At 43.3% G+C, this 20,998-nt stretch overlaps 1 protein-coding gene across 1 annotated transcript; it reads left to right on the top strand.

Moving 5' to 3' along the window:
- The first annotated feature begins 455 nt into the window (after positions 1-455).
- DNMT3L (DNA methyltransferase 3 like) lies at positions 456-20,898 on the top strand. The gene is made up of 12 exons (XM_077807233.1): positions 456-543; positions 1,013-1,111; positions 1,514-1,558; positions 2,507-2,586; positions 3,775-3,887; positions 5,890-6,061; positions 11,974-12,058; positions 12,956-13,044; positions 15,771-15,846; positions 17,348-17,487; positions 18,945-19,030; positions 20,754-20,898. Exons 1-12 carry the CDS (start codon positions 456-458, stop codon positions 20,896-20,898), a joined length of 1,218 nt encoding a protein of 405 aa, XP_077663359.1.
- The last annotated feature ends 100 nt before the right edge of the window (positions 20,899-20,998 follow it).

The raw sequence follows: 20,998 nt of genomic DNA on the forward strand, positions 1-20,998 counted from the left end.
TAAAAGCTGCTTATTTTGTTTTCAGTCTGTAACTGAAATTGACCACAGGTTGAAAAACTGAAGAACGTTGCTGCTCTTCTGGCATGAACTTAAGTCTAAAACGGAGAGGCTGGGCTTGACGCAGCCAGCATTGCAAAACACACACCCGCCCCTTAGGTGCTGGATAGTTCATATAATCTCTACGATCTCTCAGGGCTGGAATTTCCTTGGCAGATTAATTTTAAAAAAAGCTTCCCCTTCCCCCCCCCGACCCCCGCTGCACAAAACCTTCTCCCTGGAGCGTCCACCAGACCCCCCTGCAAGAGACTCACTCACCACGCCCCCCGCGCGGCGAGCCGCGCCCAGCACACCGCCTGGTAGCGCTGGACAAGCTTGTCGTTCGTCGCCGCGGGCGGCGCACCTACGTGCCATTACTGCTGCCGGGCGGACCTGCGTATGGTCCATATAGACACAGCATGGCCCAGGGAGAGCCGGCGCTGGTCCTGTCGGACACAGACAGCGCAGAGGACCTGGAGGAGGTGGAGCCCAGCTTCTCTGGACTAAGTGAGCAAAGGAAATGACTGGAGCCCGCCTGAGGCTGCAATGCCTTTGGAATCGGGGGTTGTCAGTGACGCCGCCCAGGCGATGGTAGGGGTTGGAAGCAGCGGGGGCTGCCCAGGCCCTGAATGCCTGATGCTCTGATGACTTCTAGGAGACACAAGAGACACTTCAATCCATAGGAGGGAGGGTTGGGCCACTCTGCACACTAGAATAATAAATGATCTTCCCCCCACTTCAGCTAACTGTGCATGGATCAGCTGTATAAATACCTAACTTCCCAGCTGTTTGAAGAATTCAGTGAATGTGGGTGGGCTAGACTGATGTTTCCAAAAGTATGGAAATAGAAGTCGCAAACCTTCAGTGGTGTCACCTGGCTATAGTGGTGTTTCTTGCTTAGAAAATCACAATACTGCTAAAAGTGGAGTTACTGTCCAGGAAACTTACGGTTGCATGGTTTTTTTCCCCCCTCAAGCGATAGAGCTGCAAGACGAAGAAAGCACTTCTTCTGATGTGATCTGTCTTGACTCTCTTGAAGAAATAATGCCTGCTACACCCTCAAGCCCCAACAGAGGTATCAGTGTTTTCAGAAGGAATTCACAATAGGTTGACACTTCTACTCTAGCCTGTTTCTTTAAAACATTGCAGCAGCTTGACCTGCAGAGTGTGTGTCTACTAAAGCAGCATACAATCTTACACTTGTGTGGACATGAGTCAGTGAAGTTATTTGATCTACAAAAAGGAAACAGAGGAGCAAAACGATAGGACTGATCCTCAAAGCCAGCTGCATGCAAAACTCACAGGGACTCGAATGGGAGTTCTTCATGGGGAGGACTTGAAGGACTGGCTCATAAATCCTTAGGGAACCCTTTTGTTTGTATAGCAGAAAATACAGGTTGTGCCAACTCTTAAGGATTGTTGCTCTTCCAGTTTTTGAAGAAATAAACAATTAGTATTACATTTTGTTTTTCCCCAGATTTTATTGCACATGAAGTAAATGAAAACCAAAGGCGTATTGAAGGTGAGTAATCAAATTAAATTACCTAAAACCAATAGGCCATTTAGCCATGTCACACTGCATGTTAACCAATATGACATAAAAATCAGGTGTCCAACTTAAAAGCAATATCCAAAAATATGGGGTAATCAAACGTAAACAAAAATACGTTAAAAGAATTTGGCATGCAATGGCTGCCATAAAGGTCTGGGATTACAGCCATCCTCACTTCTGGTTCACTAATTTAAATCTGCCCCAGGTTATTAGTGCCTGAAAGACATTAACGTTTGGTGGTTTCCTGGCCTATAGAAAATGATTTGGTGGGCTTAGACCAGCATCTAATGGACTCATCACAAGAACTATCAGCAAAATTGACATTAACTGGCAGTTTTGAAAAAGAAAATGAAAGCTGAATGGGCACAGAGATCTGAAGCAAGATCTGGCTAAAAGAGATGATGTACATGTTTTTCTTTACATCAGAGAGCATCATTGAAAATCTAGCCCTTAAGAACAAATCCGGTGGATTTGGAAGTGTTGGCAGGTCTCTAGCACGTGACCTTGACAGAAGTGGCTCATAGGCAACGTCCACAGGAGTAGTGTGAAAATTATCTCAGCTGGAAGTGGATTCTTGTATTGACCATGTTTAAAATAGTTTGTATTAAAAACACAATGTCCCTCTGGCTTTATTAGTAACATTGGCCCTTTTCCTATCCTTTCTGCTGTGCAGATGAGGATCGTATTCTTAAAACTCTTCTTTAGAGAGCATTAAAGAATATTCTTGTCACTGTTTTTCATTTCTAACAGATGTGCTGAGCATGTAATAATAGGAGTTACTAATCTGGGAACGCCTAACCTCTCAGGTTTCAGAGCAATGTCTAGAAAATTCTGCATCTTGTCCAAAAGAAATAGGTGAGAGAGGCTGAAATTAAACAATACTAGATTTTGAGATAGGACATTCTTTGTGTTTTATAGAAATCTGCATCTGCTGTGGCAGCTTCCAGATTCATACCCAGCATCCCTTGTTTCACGGAGGAATTTGTACTCCATGCACGGTTGGTAATTCATATGGCTCAATAAGGCAGCCCCCCTGCCTATTATTATCAGCTGGAAGTGGATCCGCTGAAGTCAATGAGAGACTTCAGAAACATTGTCTATTTAGTTTATCCAAGACACGGGTCAGAGGTGACTTGGTCATAGTCCGTAAGTACCTACATGGCAAAAGATTTCTGATTGTAGATAACTCTTTAATCTAGCAGAAAAAGGGATACTGACATCCAGTGGTTCAGAGACGCTGGAACAATTTTTATAGTGAGGGTGCTGAAAGACACTGAACCAAATTGTAAACCCTGTATATAATGGAAACCACTTTAAGACAGGGAGTGTGGCAGCTCCCCCCGGCCCCAGCACCCTGAGTTCCAGCACCCATGCAATGGTTGCAAGCTGAAGCTAGACAAACTCAAACTAGAAATACGGTGGACACTTTGAACAGTGAAGGTAATTAACCATTGGAACAACTAACCTAAGGATGTGGTGGGTTCTCCATCATCTGAAGGCTTTAAATCTAGATGGCACAACTTTTAAAAAAATATTCTGTAGCTCACACAGAAGCTATGGGCTTGGTGCAGAAATGATTGGGTGAGGTTCTAAATCCTAGGGGATCAGAATGGTCCCCTTCTGGCCTAAATATATAAGGAAGTGTCACTAACCAGCCACACACATGCCTCAACTCAGTGTCCTTTAATTTGGTTCCCACTAGAGTTTACATGCACGAATAAAAATAATACTTTATAAAAATTAGAACTGATATATTATTGTTTTGCCCACTGGGTGACCTTAGGAAAGTCACTTCCCTTTCTGTGCCTCAGTTTCCCCATCTGTAAAATGAGGATATTGATACTTGCCTCCCTTTGAGATCTACTGATGAGGAGCACCATGTAAGACTTAGGTATTATAATTATATGGCTAAAGTTATCTAATATATCACATTGCTTTCATGTTACATCCTATTCTTCACCACCTTTGTCAGTATTTAGTCTACATTCAGTTGTACATTCAGCTTCCTGGGGCAGGAAACTTACGATCTCTTTGCAAAGCACCATGCACGGTAATGGTGCCACATAAAAAAATTAATAACACAAGAATGAAGTTCACGTGCAAAGCAAACACAGCTAAGGATGCTTGTTTCATTTTATCAAATAAACCTATTTTTTGCAACTAACCATAGTTTGCTGTTTTATAAGGAGAACTTTCTGGAAACATTTTTCCTGTACGATGAGGATGGCTTTCAAGCTTTTTGTACGATCTGCTGCTCAGGGAAGACTCTGCTAATGTGCGATGATCCAACTTGTAATAGGTAAAGAGTAGGGGTAGGCCTGAGGGTATGGCTAGACTGCAATAACAACATGTGTTTGCAGCTCGAGGGGACATATTCCAGCTAGCTTTAATCTAGCTAACTTCGGTGCCAGAACAGTGCAGCTGCACGTGTCAGCGTAGGCAGTAAAAACTGGCCCAGAACCCTGGGTAATGACTTGTGGGCCTGGCCCACGCTGAAGTGCTTGCTGCCACGGCTTCACTGCTCTGGGGCCTCAGCTAGGCAAATTAAAGCTTGTTCAGTATGGCTACACCCAGTGACTGCAGCATAGACATACCCTAAGCCACAAGGGTCAAATCCAGTTCTAAACTTCCACAAAGTTTGATGGGGCGGGTCTGCGTGCAGGGTTCTGCTTCAGTTCACTGAGGTTGGAGCTAGCTACAAAGTTCCGATAAGCCTAGGGTGCTGGGATGTCGGATTTTAGATCAGGACCTGCACTGTGCTCACCTCCTATCATTGTTTTACCTTATATTGGTTGGGGTGTGCAGGTTTTGACATGCCCAGCACTCACATACACATTTAAATCACCTGTAGTTCCCCAAGTAATTCAACACAAATTATCCACAGGATAGCAGCAGGGTAAGGATTAAAGAAAAACTCATCACTTAAAAACCCTGTTATAAATGTGAATAAAGAAATGAAATTCTGCAAACAAACATGTCAAGGAAACAAGATTATTCAAGACACTTTGTCATAATGTTTGTCTGCACATATATTATGTTCCAGTAGAGTAAGAAAACAGCTTATTTGAACATGGCTAACTGGGGAGGAGAGGGAGAAGAGGTACAACAGTGGCACCTTACAAATCACCAGCTGTACACATGGGTGAATCCTGCCCACAGTGGGTACCTCTACACTGCAAAAAGGAAAAAAAGCAAGTCTCAGAGCTCAGGTCTACAGACTCAGGCTTGTGGTACAGCACTTAAAATAGCAGCATAGACATTCCTGCTCGGGCTGGAGTTCGGGCTCTGAGACCTGGCAAAGGGGGGGGCTGTTTTTAGCACCATAGCTCAAGACTGAGTCTGTAGACCTGAGCTCTGAGACTTGCTGCTGCAGGGGTTTTTTTGAACTCTAGTCGTACCCAGTGAAGTCAGTGGCAAAACTCCCATTGACTTCCCTCCGGCTAAGATTTCACGCTATAACATTTTTGCCAAGCTCATCAGCACCCAGAGTTAAGGTTAGCCTTTGGCATGTCCATCGCCACCCGGAGATGGAGGATGTACTTCTACAAGTGATGATTCAGCAGAGTGAAGAACATGTCAATGCTCTGAGCACAGCTGGCAGGGGAAATAGCCAAATATTTTCCCTTCTCGCTAACAGACAGCTGCCCCATTTTGAGGTAACTTTAATCTTCAAGGTTGTCCTGGCTTGGATGTCCCCTTTTTCCCCACCCTGCAAAAACACCCCTTGTCTCATTCCTAAAGCTTATTCCCTAGTTGTTGTGCCCCACATAAACAGGAGCTTCCTTGTAATGCATTCAGGCCCCAACTAATTCCCATATTAGTCGCAGGTTGGGTGGGGGATTGTTTTTCCATTGAGTTCAATGGGAGCTTGATTTGCTCTTTAGACTTGGTATAAAAATAAAAAGCATGTGGGTTTTCACTGGACATATCTAGCATGGCTGGTCATTTGATTGAAAACAAACTAAATTCCCAGTGCTTCCAGTCTCACCGTACCCTGAGTTTTGCATAAACACTGGGATTGTTCCTTTGAATCAACCTCAGCTTTGACTGTTTTAAAGGTGTGGCCAGGAACACAGAAGGGGATCATTCATGGATATTACACTGCTAAGGTGCTTTAGCATATAGCAGATAATATACCAGCATCTTCAGCGAAACATGTCTGAGGAAAAAGATAATTCTCTTGAATATGATTTTAAAAATCAGAAAAGAACCAAACCAGTTAAACTGAGCCGCTGGCTAGCATAGAATATGTGGAAAGACCTGTTTAAACACTGAATTGACTTCTTATTTAATATGTATAGGTGCTATTGCCTGGAGTGTCTGGATGTTCTTGTAAGTCCTGGTACTGCAGAGAAAGTTAAAGCAACGAATACCTGGCTGTGTTTCATGTGCCTCCCCTTGAGTTCACATGGGTTGCTGAAGAGGAAGAAGAGATGGCGTGTGAAACTGAAGTGCTTCTATGATCAGGAATCTGTAAGGAGCATCTCCATTAACTTTTAATAGAAAAGTAAGGGGATGGAGGAGTCAAGGCTGACACGGACCCAACCGTTGACCTATCTTTCTTCCCAAAAAAAGAACAGGAGTACTTGTGGCACCTTAGAGACTAACAAAATTATTTGAGCATAAGCTTTCATGGGCTACAGCCCACTTCATCAGATGCATAGAATGGAACATATAGTAAGAAGAGATATATATACATACAGAGAACATCAAAAGGTGGAAGTAGCCATACCAACTGTAAGAGGCTAATTAATTAAGATGCGCTGTTATCAGCAGGAGAAAAAAACTTTTGGAGTGATAATCAAGATGGCCCATTTAGACAGTTGACAAGAAGGTGTGAGGATACTTAACATGGGGAAATAGATTCAATATGTGTATGACCCAGCCACGCCCAGTCTCTATTCAAACTCAAGTTAATGGTATCTAGTTTGCATATTAATTCAAGCTCAGCAGTTTCTCACTGGAGTCTGTTTTTGAAGCTTTTCTGTTGCAAAATTGCCACCCTAAAGTCTTTTACTGAGTGGCCAGAGAGGTTGAAGTGTTCTCCTACCAGTTTTTGAATGTTATGATTCCTGACATCAGATTTGTTTCCATTTATTCTTTTGCATAGAGACTGTCCGGTTTGGCCAATGTACATGGCAGAGGGGCATTGCTGGCACATGATGGCACGTATCACATTGGTAGATGTGCAGGTGAACGAGCCCCTGATGGTGTGGCTAATGTGATAAGGTCCTATGATGGTGTCACTTGAATAAATATGTGGGCAGAGTTAGCACTGGGCTTTGTTGCAAGGATAGGTTCCTGGGTTAGTGTTTTTGTTGTGTGGTGTGTGGTCGCTGGAGAGTATTTGCTTCAGGTTGGGGGGCTGTCTGTAAGCGAGGGCTGGTCTGTCTCCCAGGATGTGTGAGAGTGAGGGATCATTTTTCAGGATAGGTTGTAGATCTTTGATGATGCGCTGGAGAGGTTTAAGTTGGGGGCTGAAGGTGACAGCTAGTGGCGTTCTGTTATTTTCTTTGTTAGGCCTGTCCTGTAGTAGGAGACTTCTGGGTACTCTTCTGGCTCTGTCAATCTGAGTTTTCACTTCAGCAGGGGGGTATTGTAGTTTTAAGAATGTTTATTAGAGATCTTATAGGTTTGTCATACCTGCTTTGTCTCTGTCTGAGGGATTGGAGCAAATGTGGTTGTATATTAGAGCTTGGCTGTAGACAATGGATCCTGTGATGTGTCCTGGATGGAAGCTGGAGGCATGTAGGTAAGTATAGTGGTCAGTACGTTTCTGGTATAGGGTGGTGTTTATGTGACCATTGCTTATTAGCGCAGTAGTGTCCAGGAAATGGACCGCTTGTGTGGATTGGTCTAGGCTGAGGTTGATGGTGGGATGGAAATTGTTGAACTCATGGTGGAATTCCTCAAGGGCTTCTTTTCCATGGGTCCAGATGATGAAGATGTCATCAATGTCTCAGTGGTTTGCGCATTGGCCTGCTAAACCCAGGGTTGCAAGTTCAATCCTTGAGGGGGCCATTTAGGCATCTGGGGCAAAAATTGGGGGTTGGTCCTGCTTTGAGCAGGGGGTTGGACTAGATGACCTCCTGAGGTCCCTTCCAACCTGATATTCTATGATTCCATGTAACTGCTATGATTCCATGTAGCGCAAGTAAAGTAGGGGCGTTAGGGGACAAGAGCTAAGGAAGCATAGTTCTAAGTCAGCCATAAAAATGTTGGCATACTGTGGGGCCATGCGGGTACCCATAGCAGTGCCACTGACTTGAAGGTATATATTGTCCCCAAATGTGAAATACTTGTGGGTGAGGACAAAATCACAAAGGGCAGCCACCAGGTTTGCCGTGACATTACTGGGGATACTGTTCCTGATAGCTTGTAGTCCATCTTTGTGTGGAATGTTGGTGTGGAGGGCTTCTACATCCACAGTGGCCAGGATGGTGTTTTCTGGAAGATCACCGATGGACTGCAGTTTCCTCAGGAAATCAGTGGTGTCTCGAAGGTAGCTGGGAGTGCTGGTAGTGTAAGACCTGCGGAAAGAGTCCATATAGACAGACAATCCTGCTGTGATGGGGCATCCAGGATTTCCAGGTTTATGGATCTTGTGTAGAAGATAGAATACCCCTGGTCAGGGTTCTAGGAATGTGTCTGCACAGATCTGTTCCTGTGCTTTTTCTGGAAGTTTCTTGAGCAGATAGTGTCATTTCTTTTAGTAATCCTCAGTGGGATCAGAGGATAATGGCCTGTAGAATGTGGAGTTAGAGAGCTGCCTAGCAGCCTCTTGTTCATATTCCAACTTATTCATGATGACAACAGCACCTCCTTTGTCAGTCTTTTTGATTATGATGTCAGAGTTGTTCCTGAGGCTGTTGATGGCATTGTGTTCAGCACAGCTGAGGTTATGGGGCAAGTGATGCTGCTTTTCCACAATTTCAGCCCGTGCAGGTCAACGGAAGCAATCTATGTAGAAGTCCGGTCTGTTGTTTCAACCTTCAGGAGGAGTCCACGCAGAATCCTTCTTTTTGTAGTGTCGGTAGGAAGGATTCTGTGGGTTAGGATGTTATTCAGAGGTGTGTTGGAAGTATTCTTTGAGTTGGGGACGTCAAAAGTAGGATTCTAGGTCACCGCAGAACTGTATCATGTTTGTGGGCCTGGAGGGATAAAAGGAGAGGCCCCGAGATAGGACAGACTCTTCTGCCGGGCTAAGAGTATAGCTGGAAAGATTAACAATATTGTTGGGTGGGTTAAGGGAACTACTGTTGTGGCTCCTTGTGGCATGTAGCAGTTTAGGTGGTTTAGTGTCCTTTTTCCTTTGTGTTGTAAATGGCTTGTCTAGTTTTTGTAAAATCTATCCATGAAAAAGTTTGTGTGGAAGGTTGTTTTTTTATGAGAGTATCCAGTTTTGAGAGCTCATTCTTAATCTTTCCCTATTTGCTGTATAGGATGTTGATAAGGTGGTTTCGCAGTTTCTTTGAGAGTGTGTGGCACAATCTCTCAGCATAGTCTGCGTGACATGTAGATTGTAATGGATTTTTTACCTTTAGTCCTTTTGGTATGATGTCCATCTGTTTGCATTTGGAAAGGAAGATAATGTCTGTCTGTATCTGTACGAGTTTTTTCATGAAGTTGATGGATTTCCACTCCATACGGCTAAATTAATGTTTTCTGTATATATATATATATCTATATATATATATATATATCTTCTTACTATATGTTCCATTCTATGCATCTGATGAAGTGGGCTGTAGCCCACGAAAGCTTGTGCTCAAATAAATTTGTTAGTCTCTAAGGTGCCACAAGTCCTGCTGTTCTTTTTGCAGATACAGACTAACACGGCTGCTACTCTGAAACCTGTCTTTCTTCCTGTCTCTCTTAATAATGAGCTCCAACACGTGCTTATGTTTTCAAAACAAATGTTTGAATCCTCTTTTTTATAAAAAATTAAATCAATACCCAGCAGCCCTGCATTCTAAATTAACACTGGACTTTGATTCTGCAAATACGTATGTATGTGTGTGTGACTTTACGGACATCAGCAAAATTACACAGATTGCTACATGTTTGCAGGATCTGGGCCTTAGTGTGTATGTGGGACTGAAGAAGAAACACTTTAGTAAGGAAGCAGCTTCCAAGAAGGTTATGGAGAAAAATTATGTAAAATACCTTGACAATCTTTTTTTTTTTTTTTTTTAAGGTTTTAAAAGTTAGAGAGGAAAAAATAAGATATGTTCATTGTGATCCATTATATATATTTTCCTTCTTGATCATTAAGTATATGTGGCACTTTTTTTCAGGACACAGGTGCTATCGAAATAGGACAAAAGAATGATCATTTTAGTTCACACAGAATCATTAATTGATACAGAATTCATGCAAAGTATTCAGAGCTAGATTCACTTATGAGCGCTGGACTCTTTTTCTTTGTACTAAAACAAATAAAATATATTAACTGCATCAGGCTCCTGTCATAACCAAAATACGATTAGAATTTAACAGCTTTGGAATTTTTTAGCATATCATTTATTCTTCTGTGCCAGTTGATAGTGGTGGCTGGAATTTTCTTCTTGCAGCCAGTTGGAGACACAAAAAACTGACCTTAGATATCTATCACTTCTGCAAGAGGAAACAGTCAGCATACCCGTCAGATATGTTCTGCCTCCAGCAGGTGGAAGCAGAGCCCCATCAGCTGTACTGTTAGAAGGGATGCGAGGCTGACATTTGCAAAAATAAAAATATTTGGGGACATATACTGCCGAAAATCTGAATTCTTCCTACCATAGGTTTTAATAAGGTGCCAATCACCCTAGTGTCTAAGTACCACCTTAAATACTGAAAGAACTGAGTTCTGCATCAGTCAACAATCACCACAGAAATCTTAGACCAGAGGTTCTCAAACTATGGTCCATGGACCACCAGTGGTCCATCAACTCCATTCAGGTGGTCCACGGATAGTTCCCTCTAAGGTGCGTACCTGGGCGGCTGCACACGAGAGAATGAAGGGCCACCCACCTAATTAGTGGAGCCACGCAGGCCTGGCTCCACTAATTAGGTGCCTGGACCCTGGAGAAGACGCACATGTAAGGTGAGGAGGTGGCCTTGGGGGGAATAGGGGGCAGGTGGGACGGGCAGTGAGGTGAGAAGAGAGAGTGGGGGGGATTTGTGATGTGCAGGGCTGCGGCAGCCAGAGAAAGAAGCAACTTTCCCCAGCTCAGGGCTGCGGCTGCCGGGGAGAGACCCCCCTCCTTCCCAGCCTCAGCTCGATGGCTGCTGTGGTGGGGGAGAGACCCCCGTCCTCCCAGCCCCAGCTCGGGGGCTGCTGCAGTGGGGGAGACAGGGAGAGACCCCTTTCCTTCCCAGCCCCAGCTCGAGGGCTGCTGTGGCAGGGGAGAGAGGGCACATCCATCGCATTAGGAAGGTAAGACTACTGATATTAAAATATGAGTTGCGTGCTTTTATTTGTAGAACAAAAAAACGTTAATGACTATTAAGTTTTTTTTATATAGTGCTTCTATCCAAAGCACTTTACAATAGTTAGCTAATGGTACAAACAACATTTGAAAAAATCATTAAGTGGTCCACCGAGACCCTCAGCAATTTTCAAGTGGTCTGTGAAAAAAAAAAGTTTGAGAACCACTGTCTTAGACTATACTAAGATTTTTCTACACTGCATATCAATTTAGGGTTTGATAAGAAATTTGCACTGCGTGTACTGGGTGCTGCCCCTTTAAATTTTACCTGCCACATGGCAGATTATCTCAACATACTTCAGATCGCATCCTGCTTTAAATTCTCCAGCAAATGATCCCGTATCAGACAATTTGGATGGTGTTTGAAAATGAAGTGGAACTCATTTTATGTAACAGAATAATTACAATATACTGTGACGGGATATTTATTTGCAATGTATAAATCATTACTTCCTAATGTGTTAATCAGAATCCAGGAGTCTCCAAGGTTCTGAAATACTTTTAATTGCAATTAGTTGCCTTATGCCCTTCTGTGGATTTTGGGATCCTGACTGGATACTAAAGAGAGGAGTGGTTGCTGGCAATGCTGGGTGGGTCATTTAATTAAAAAAGGAATAGTGTCACAGTTTCAGGGCAATTGCATGTGTATTCCCCCTCCGTGACCCACCAACAGTTCTCACTCTAGGCTCCAGGCTCCTCAAATGTCAACTCTCTTAGGCAAAGATCCCTGTCTCTCTCTCTCCTGACCAGGAGTTTTCTAGGCTGCACAGTCCCCTGCCTACACTGTGATAGTCCTGCTAAGTCAGACTCCCTAAACAAGCCAGCATCTGTGCTTTATTATTTTTAATGGACAACTTTGAGTATTCACACAACTGAATGGGTTCTACAAACAAGGGTCTTTTTTATTTATGACAGAACCATCTTGAGATTTATCAGCCTTTATCCGGATGGGAACGAAAGCCAATCAATGTTCTCTCCCTTTTTGATAATATTACCACGGGTAAGTGTACATAGATGGTTTAGGATTGAAAACAAACATATTAAAAATCTATTACTATATCAGGCCAAATTCATCCCTGATGTGACTCCATTGTCCAGTGGGACAAATGAGGCCCATACTTGGGATAAATTTTACCCATCATGATTCATTATGACCCACACAAAGGTATCATCATCCTGTTTGATAGAGCTGGTCAAAAATTGTTTAATGCAGAGCTGTTTTGTCAAAAATTGGCTTTTTTAAAAAAATTTACCTTTGAGCAAAAAAACTATTAATGTTTTGCTAAAAAATTTGTTTATCCAAAACATTATAAAATATCTTATTTCAACAACCGTTTTGATCACTTTGTTTACCATATACCCTTCATAAGCAAAAGATTTTACCAGTGGTTTTTGCTAAACATTTGTATATGAAAATGTCATGAAAACTTTTAGAAAAAAAAAATCCATTTTGAAACCTGTAAAGCAGAAAAAAAAGTCAAAATTTTCCACATTTTTCATTAAAAGAAATAGTGTCATTTTCAGAACAATCTAATACCCATGTTGTTTATCTAACGTGCTGCTATTTGTAGGCCATGTGGGGACATTCAGTGCAGCATTACATAGCTCGATATGAGGTTTACAATCCTGATTTTGAGCTGTCTCCAACTTTGTCAGGTTAGGAAGCTGTAAATGTCCAACACTGTTCTCTACTGGAAGGGCTACCTGATTACATGTCAGTTACTGCACTGCTCGCTAGGACCCTGACTGAGCAAGGTACTTAAGTATGTGCTAAACTTGAAACACTGGTCCCACCAGTCACATGCTTAAAGCTAGGCATGTGCTGAAGTATGGTGCGTAGTGAGGGAACTAGTTCCTAGTACTAACACTATCTGTATTTCTGATGTCCGCTCTTCAGAGATGAAAAATCTTGGATTTTTGGGCAGCAGCTTGGGGGATGGCAGGCTGACATACTTAGATGATGTCACCAATGTTCTGAGGACAGATGTAAGTACAACATAGAAAATGTCACTGAATTAACAGTGCGCCGCGCTGAATTTACCTAACTGATTGCTGTGACAATTCTAGGGGAATGCTGCCGGGGGCAGTCAGGCAAGACCTAAACTGAAGCAGAATCTTCATCATTCCAGGGGAGGGAGGCAGGCAGGTCAAAGTGAGGCAGAGCAGGGGATCCCTCTCTTCTCAACTGAGACTGTGCTGTACAGCAGTTCTCATCACACCAGGGCTTCTACAGGATGGAACTCACAGCTGGGCAGGAGAGAAGCTGGGATGTGGACAGTGTGTCTACAAAGGGGATCCAGCTGCTGAAAGCTGAGTCTCGAAGGGAGCACATAATGGTCATCAGGCACTACCCCAGGCCTCAGTAGCGATGACAGAGCTGCTCTGCACACTGGATCCAGCTTGGGGAGTATGAGTGGAGGATTCTTAGATTACAGACTCTTTTCTTAGGGTCTGATCTAATGCCCACTGAAGACAATGGGTATTTTTACATTGACTTCAATGGGCACTGGATCAGGCCCTTCAACCGTAAGCTCCTTCAAGTGGGTATCATATCTTCATATGTACAGCACCTAGCACACTGGGGTCTGGGCCTGGGCCTGATTGGTTCCTGTGGGCAGTATCACAATGCAAAGAATAAATAATAATAATTCTATTGCCCCTAATAGAAGCATATGAGTAGGGCCCTACCAAATTCACAGCCATGAAAAATGCGTCCCGGGCCGTGAAATCTGGGCTTTTGTATGCTTTTACCCTATACTATACAGATTTCATGGGGGAGACCAGCATTTCTGAAATTGGGGGTCCTGACCCAAAAGGGAGTTTCAGGGGTGTCACAAGGTTATTTTCAGAGGGATCATGGTATTGCCAACCTTTATTTCTGCGCTGCCTTCACAGGTGGGCGGCCAGAGAGCGGCAGCTGTTGGCTGGGCGCTCAGCTCTGAAGGCAGCGCCCCGCCAGCAGCAGCGCAGAAGTAAAGGTGGCAAAACCGTACCCTGCCTCCCTTCCTTCTGCATTGCCGCCTTCAGAGCTGGGTGACCACAGAGCGGCAGCTACTGACTGATGGCCTAGTTCTGCAGGCAGCAGCGCAGAAGTAAGGGTGTCAATTCCATACCATACTCTGCCTTCAGAGTTGGGTTCCCAGTCAGCAGCCGCCACTCTCTGGCCACCCAGGTCTGAAGGCAGCGCCGCCATCAGAAGCAGCACAGAAGTAGGGTAGCAGTACCACAACCTTCCGCTACAATAACCTTGTGACTCCCCTCCACAACTCCTTTTTGGGTCAGGACCCCTACAATTCCAACACTGTAAAATGTCAGTTATAAATAGCTGAAATTTGTGATTTTTAAAATCCTACGACCTTGAAATTGACCAAAATGGGCCGTGAATTTGGTAGGGCCCTACGTATGTCCCCACTGGAAAATCTCCTTACTCAGTCGGGGAGGAGGGGGGATAAGTGGAAATTTGGCTCTGTTTACCAAGCTTTGTATAATGTGAAAAAAGCTTGGCAATGGAATAGCAGAGTCTCCAACTATGGTTTAATCATGTACATGCTACAAGGATTCAGTAAAATGACAGAAAACCTCCCTTGCTCCAAGAATTGAGATATGGCACCTGAGATTGTAGCAATATTTTCTTTTGCAACAACTGAATTTCAGAATGAAATCTTAGAGAAATCCAAGCCACTCTGGTATTAATTCTGTTCAAACTGAAAGTTCACTGCCATTATGCAATTTCAGTAATGGATAAATAGCATAACCGAAACCATATTTAGTATTTCAAAACCTGACCACTCATTGCACTACCAGTCGCTTTTCTAAACTCCTAGTTCACATTTTTTGTTTAAGTTTTTTTTCATATTGTGGTCTTGTACTGCAAAGTCTGGTCTGCACAACTAGTTCTCCCTTGCCAGTCTTTGACAGATTATGCCAACTCCATGCCCACTTTAAAAGAAGGATGGAGATTTTTGTGCAGCTGATGACATTCATCCTTTGAATATGCAATTTCCTCACCACTGTGTCTGATGATACATTGTCTTTGGAACCATATGCATGTATTTTCTATTAGCTGCAAGCACAAGTCATAACTCCACATGCAAGCGACTTGAGTGCAAAATTTCATGTGCACAAATACAGGTTACATTTTGAAAATTTGGCCTTCCATAATCTGGTTTCACAGCATTACTGACCGGTTGGTAATGATCAATTATAATTCTTTTTTCTGTCTTTAGTACAAGGATGAATCTGTGTGGAGAAACTGCTATTGTTATGTAAGAGTGGTGGGTGTGGCCGCGGAGACCAAAGGTCAGACTCCATCTTGGAAGTTGGGGTTCTGGACTGCAGGCTACACTCAATAGCAAGTTCCGGTTTTCTGTTGTGTTCGAGCTATGTAATGACTAAATGCTAACTTAATCATTAAATACAAGCTCTCCAGGCCTTAATAAGAGAACAACGCCGAATTCTCTGTGATTGGGAGTGACTCCTGATGATGTCCCCAGAGAGGCCTGCCTTGAGCTATCTAGGTGGGGAAGAACTCTTCAGATGTAGCCACAGCTCACGTCAGGTCCTGCTCTATTCAGGTTCTTATACCACACCCATCACCGTAGTGTCTGAGTGCCTGTAAACAAATGCTTACATTTTAATAGCCATCATAATAAGAATAAGAATAAATGTTTCTAAAATAAACAAGGAGTTCTGAAACTTGTACATCTTATTAGGTAAAAGAATGGGGTCCTTTTGATTTCATATTTGGTTCCACTCCTCCGGTTGGAAATTCCTATGAACACCCTCCTGGTAAGAGGTGCAGTGGAGTATAAAATGATATATAAATTATCCGTCTGACAGTTAGATCTTTAACTGCATCAAAGCTCCTTGTGGTACATCTGAGGAGACAGGGGGCAGGGCAAAAGGCAGCTGTAAAACATTTGTCTATTCCCCCGATTCCCAGGAATGCTGAGATCCAGTTTGGCACCCTGAGTAATTTACAGCAGTCTCAAGATCGCTCTGAATTTCACAGGCTTGTACCAGCCATCAAGCCACTGCTATGGCAGCGTGGGATTTCACCAACGCTGTGCAATCTGACTGCAGCCCTCCATCCTCTGACATGTGCCCTATCCAGCAGGCTGTGGGAGGGGCAGGTTAAAGTGAATTTTGCTGGCTAGCCATCAGCTGGGGCTTACAGCCCCTTTGTGCTGCTACAGCAGAAAGGACCATCGTGATCATCTAGTCCGACCTCCGGGGTTAACACAGGCCATAGAACTTTCCCAACATTTGAGAGAGAGAGCACGCACAATCGTTTTCATTAAACTGTATTAAATCTGCTGTATTTCATCACCTGTGAAAGGAGAGATTTCCTAGGAGACTCCTATCCTGTGACCGTACAATCTCAACTGTAGGGGCCACATCCAGTCTGGTCCTTATACAGGCGTGTAGTGGCAGAGGGTGCAGTGAAGAGCCTCCCCCTCTGTAAGGGCTGTACAGCCTATGCAAGGGCTGGGAAGAAATTCTAGAAAGCACAGGGCTGGGCCATCTCTACCCCAGAGAGAGGTCCTGATGCTCCAAACAGAGTGAGGAGCAGCTCTGTCCCCCTACACATTGTCCAGTTGTGGTTACTGGCTTCATAGGAAGAGAATTAGATGATCACGCTGGTCCCTTCTGACCTTGAGTCTATCGTTCTGTGGCACCTCTTGAAGGAGGTGCATTAGTGTCCACACTCCCCCTGCACACCATGGAGCTTCAGGAGGCATTCTCCTTTCCTGGGGCTAAGCGCCCCCCAGTGCTCCCTCTCAGTCTGGACAGCTCCGCACTGCCCCTTACTAGGGCCTCCGTGTAATGTGCAGATGCTGGCCCTTGGTAACTACAAGGCACATCATTCATTTCCAACTCAAATTTGCCTCTGTCCCATGCGGATCCGGGATCCAATTCAGACCTAGTAGAAGCAAGTGCCTATTCAAGCCAATGAAGTTGCACCTGGTCTGAAGTGGATCCCTAGTGTTGTTATCTGTCCCTCTGCTTACATGCTGCACATTATGGAGATGAGAAATGGTGATGCCTCAAACTGAAGTTATGGAAAAGTTTATCCTTGTTAAAACTTTATCCTCTCTGGTCTCATTTCAAATTTCCTCCACTGCTCTTTGTGCTATAGTGATAGAGAGGCTCTTAGCATCTCTCTTTGAAAGCTGCATTGTCCCACAGTCAGAGCAGGACAGGATGAGAGCCATGCCTCTGCTATTTGGTCCTTTCATTTTTGATGTCACTCTTCCCTTTCCTTTCTCTTCATCCCTTTCACCCCTAGCTTGGTACTTCTATCAATATCACCGCATCCTACAATACGGGAAACCCACAGAGAGCAGTCATAGGCCATTCTTCTGGATGTTTGTGGATAATCTGGTGCTGGAAAAAGAAGACAGAGAGACAGCTTCGCGATTCTTTCAGGTACACAGAAAATCCAGTCCCTCCCCAGATTGTTTTTTCTTCACATCATGTCTCCTTAGTGTTTAGTAACTGGGTCCTTTTATAGTGATGTTTATTGTGTATTTTGGGAATGGTGTTCTCTGCAGTGCCATACAACAGAACCAGAACTGTTTGCTGGTTCTTTAACCTCTCACTTCCTGAACTGTTGGTGTACAACAGGGGCAGCTTGTGGAAGAAGCAGAGTTCCTCCGGTCAAAATAAACCTCACTCATTTTGATTAAGGAGTAGAGAAGACTCACATCATAACGTTTGGATCTGGATCTGAATCTCCCAAAAGTTTGAAGTGGGGGAAGAGAGATGGGAAGGGAATGAAGAGCCTGGGTTCTGATTTAGATCCATCTCTAGAGATTAAGCCCACATCATTCAATTTGGATCCAGAGCTGAACTTCCCAAAAGTTTGCAGGGAGTTTTATGTGGAGTTCTCGGTTAAGGACCAGGGCTAATGGACTTCCAAGTGAGTATACACACAGTCGCAGTATTTGTGCACGCCACAGAAATCAATCATTCTCTCTGGTTTCGCTGCATTAGAACTCACATGTGGACTAGGAAATCACCAGTAAAGCCATTAGTCAGATGTTAATCAAAGTGCTTTACAATTGTCAGGATACAACACTTGTCATCCGAGGATCTCAGAGCTTTTACAAACAATAACTGATCCTGACAACAGTCCTTGAAAACTAGCAACAGCTCTAATATCCAATATTAAGGGGGCATGGATCAGCATTCATGTCATTCTCCCCGTCAGTACCTGGCCCAGAATGAAGACGCTAATAACCCAAGCAGCGGACCAAAATCCTGGTCCCAGGCCACCTGAGGGTTGTGCAGACACCAAAAAAGAAATAGCACTGCCACCTTCCCAATACAAGAAGCACGGCCAATGTCTGATGAGAGATACACTACTATTACGGTATTATTTACTGAGTAGCAACAATGTGTTTAGCATAATATGTACCTAATAGTAAGGCATTGTCCCATCCCCAATGAGTTTAGGACTTGAATTGCTGAGTGGATTAACACCCTGAGTTCCCATTGACTTCAGTGGAAGTTGCAGGTGCTCAGGGCCTCTGCAAAATCAGGAAGCAAGTGTTGACCTGTTCATAGAAAAATGGGGAACATTTTTTTACAAAAGATCTAGCAAAAAATTCCCTGCTTTTTATTTTTGAATTTTCAAAATTTGAAATGATGTTTAAATTTCAAAATCTGGAAAATTCTGACCAGCTACTGTGCTCTCAAACATGAGGGAGGCTTGCCCAATTTACCCCAAAGGCAGACTACAATCATAAGAGAAAACCAGCTAAGCATGTCATGAATCGGTAGAAGCTGTTCTTAAACGTTCTTGGTGACCACCATACAATACAGTATTAACATTTGGCATAAGTTGTCTGGCTACTAAGACACATATTTTTCCCTTTTAAAAGACAGAGGCAGTGACTATCCACAGGAAACATGCAGAAACTGTCCAGAATGCTGTGATCTTATGGAGCAACATACCATCTGTTAAGAGGTGATACAACAGTTTACTTTCGGGGTTTCTTCTAAGGAATGGCCTGTCTCTGATCCAAAGAAGCTGAAAACTAGTTTAGTCAATAAAGTGGTTTCTAAAGTTCAGTATCCTCAGACACTACAATGTTTCTGTGTCCCCCAACTACCTCTGGTCCTTTTACTCTGTTTCTGTAGTTCTCACGCTCTCACATACTCAAGTGATCTCAACTTGACAGGCCAAACGTGCATTCTGAGTTTGGAACCTGCTGGGAGAAGTTAAAATAGGTTCCATTCACACTTAAATAGCTTGATTAGAAGCCATCCTTTAAGACAGCCACTCCTGAAGCCTTACTCAGTCATTTGGGAATGTGGATGTGGCAAAAGAAGACTGGAGAATTCCATCTCTTACCCTCCAGTTCATCCCCTGGTTTCTATTATCCTCTCGGCCTCACCCTTTAAGAACAATGTACATTACCATCAGGGTTGAGAACCTGTTTGCAATGTTTCAGTCTTGCATTGAGATCCGATCCTGAAATGCACTGAGTAACCATGGAGTACTGATTTGGGGCCTTAGGGTTTTTTACATTCCAGGTATGAAACATCTCATCATGGGCTTTATGATGGATTCACCAAAGGAACCTCAATTATATCCATTCAGGTGTATAGATGCTGAAAATCAGCTATGCATACACTAGAAAATGCTTACAGGAGGAACACAGATTTCTCACAACTTCTGGACAAGACTTGCCTCACTTCCTGGTTTCCCAGAACATTTCTCTGAAAAATTGGCTTCAGAGAATTTATCATACAATGTATGCACTCCATGACACAGATACTCACAGGCAGCATCATCACAACTACTAGTTTTGCACACCAAGAAAGTTCTATTAGACAATTTTAAACTCTGAACTCTGTGAACAAGACATAGTTTAAAAAAAACAAAAAACCTTTACTGAAAGACATGAGCTCAAGGTTTCAGAGTAGCAGCCGTGTTAGTCTGTATTCGCAAAAAGAAAAGGAGGACTTGTGGCACCTTAGAGACTAACCAATTTATTTGAGCGTAAGCTTTTGTGAGCTACAGCTCACTTCATCGGAAGGCTAATATTTTTGCAATTGAATTATAGGCATATGGCACTAGTTCAATCAGAGAAAGCTCTGAGTTATACTGCCAGTTATTACAACAGCTGCAAAGAATCTGCTGCTGTAGAATAGCCTTAAACTTTTTACAACGTCTCAAAATACACTTTTTTCACACCATTAATCTCATACTGATAAAGCTGTCTACTAGTATGTTTGAAATGTAGACCCCAGTCCTGCAAACTCTTTCATGGATAAGTAGTCCTTACTCACATAAATAATCTCATTGACACTGATGGGACTACTCAAGTGAGTAATATTTGCTGGGTAAGTTCCCTTGCTGGGGAAAATGAAAGACTCGATGACTGCCTCCTTCATAAAGACCAATCAGCAGGTAGTGCCTGACCCTGCAAGGTGGTAATCATGCTGGCCCTGATTCAGCAAAGCACTGGAGCACATGCTCGACACTAAGCAGGGTGGAAGGGTCACTGAAACCAAGGGGACTCCAAACATGCTTAAAGTTAAGCATGTATTTGAGTGCTTTCCTGGCTCAGAGCCAGAGCACTCAACACTTAGCAGGATTAAGCCCGTACAGAAGAGAGATTTTGAAGCACAATTTATGGAAGGAACTTTGTGAGCTTTTACTTTTTGTTTGTTTGTTTTTGCAGCAAGTATTCTCTCTCAGACTTGGATCTGGATTTAGACCTCCTGGCAAAGGACATCCTCAAAACAAGACTGCTCTCTCAACAACCCGCCACTCTAGTGAGGAAGTTTTTTCTTCCCTTGAGAGAATATTTTAAATGTTTTTCATAAGAAGTTCTTCCCACTCCAGATCAATTATCTGGATTATCCCATAATACTGGAAAGAAATTCTGTGTCTCTTAAGGCATGATCCAAGCCCATTGAAATCAAT

The sequence above is a fragment of the Eretmochelys imbricata genome, chromosome 1, assembly GCF_965152235.1.
Source record: "Eretmochelys imbricata isolate rEreImb1 chromosome 1, rEreImb1.hap1, whole genome shotgun sequence".
Lineage (NCBI taxonomy): Eukaryota > Metazoa > Chordata > Testudines > Cheloniidae > Eretmochelys > Eretmochelys imbricata.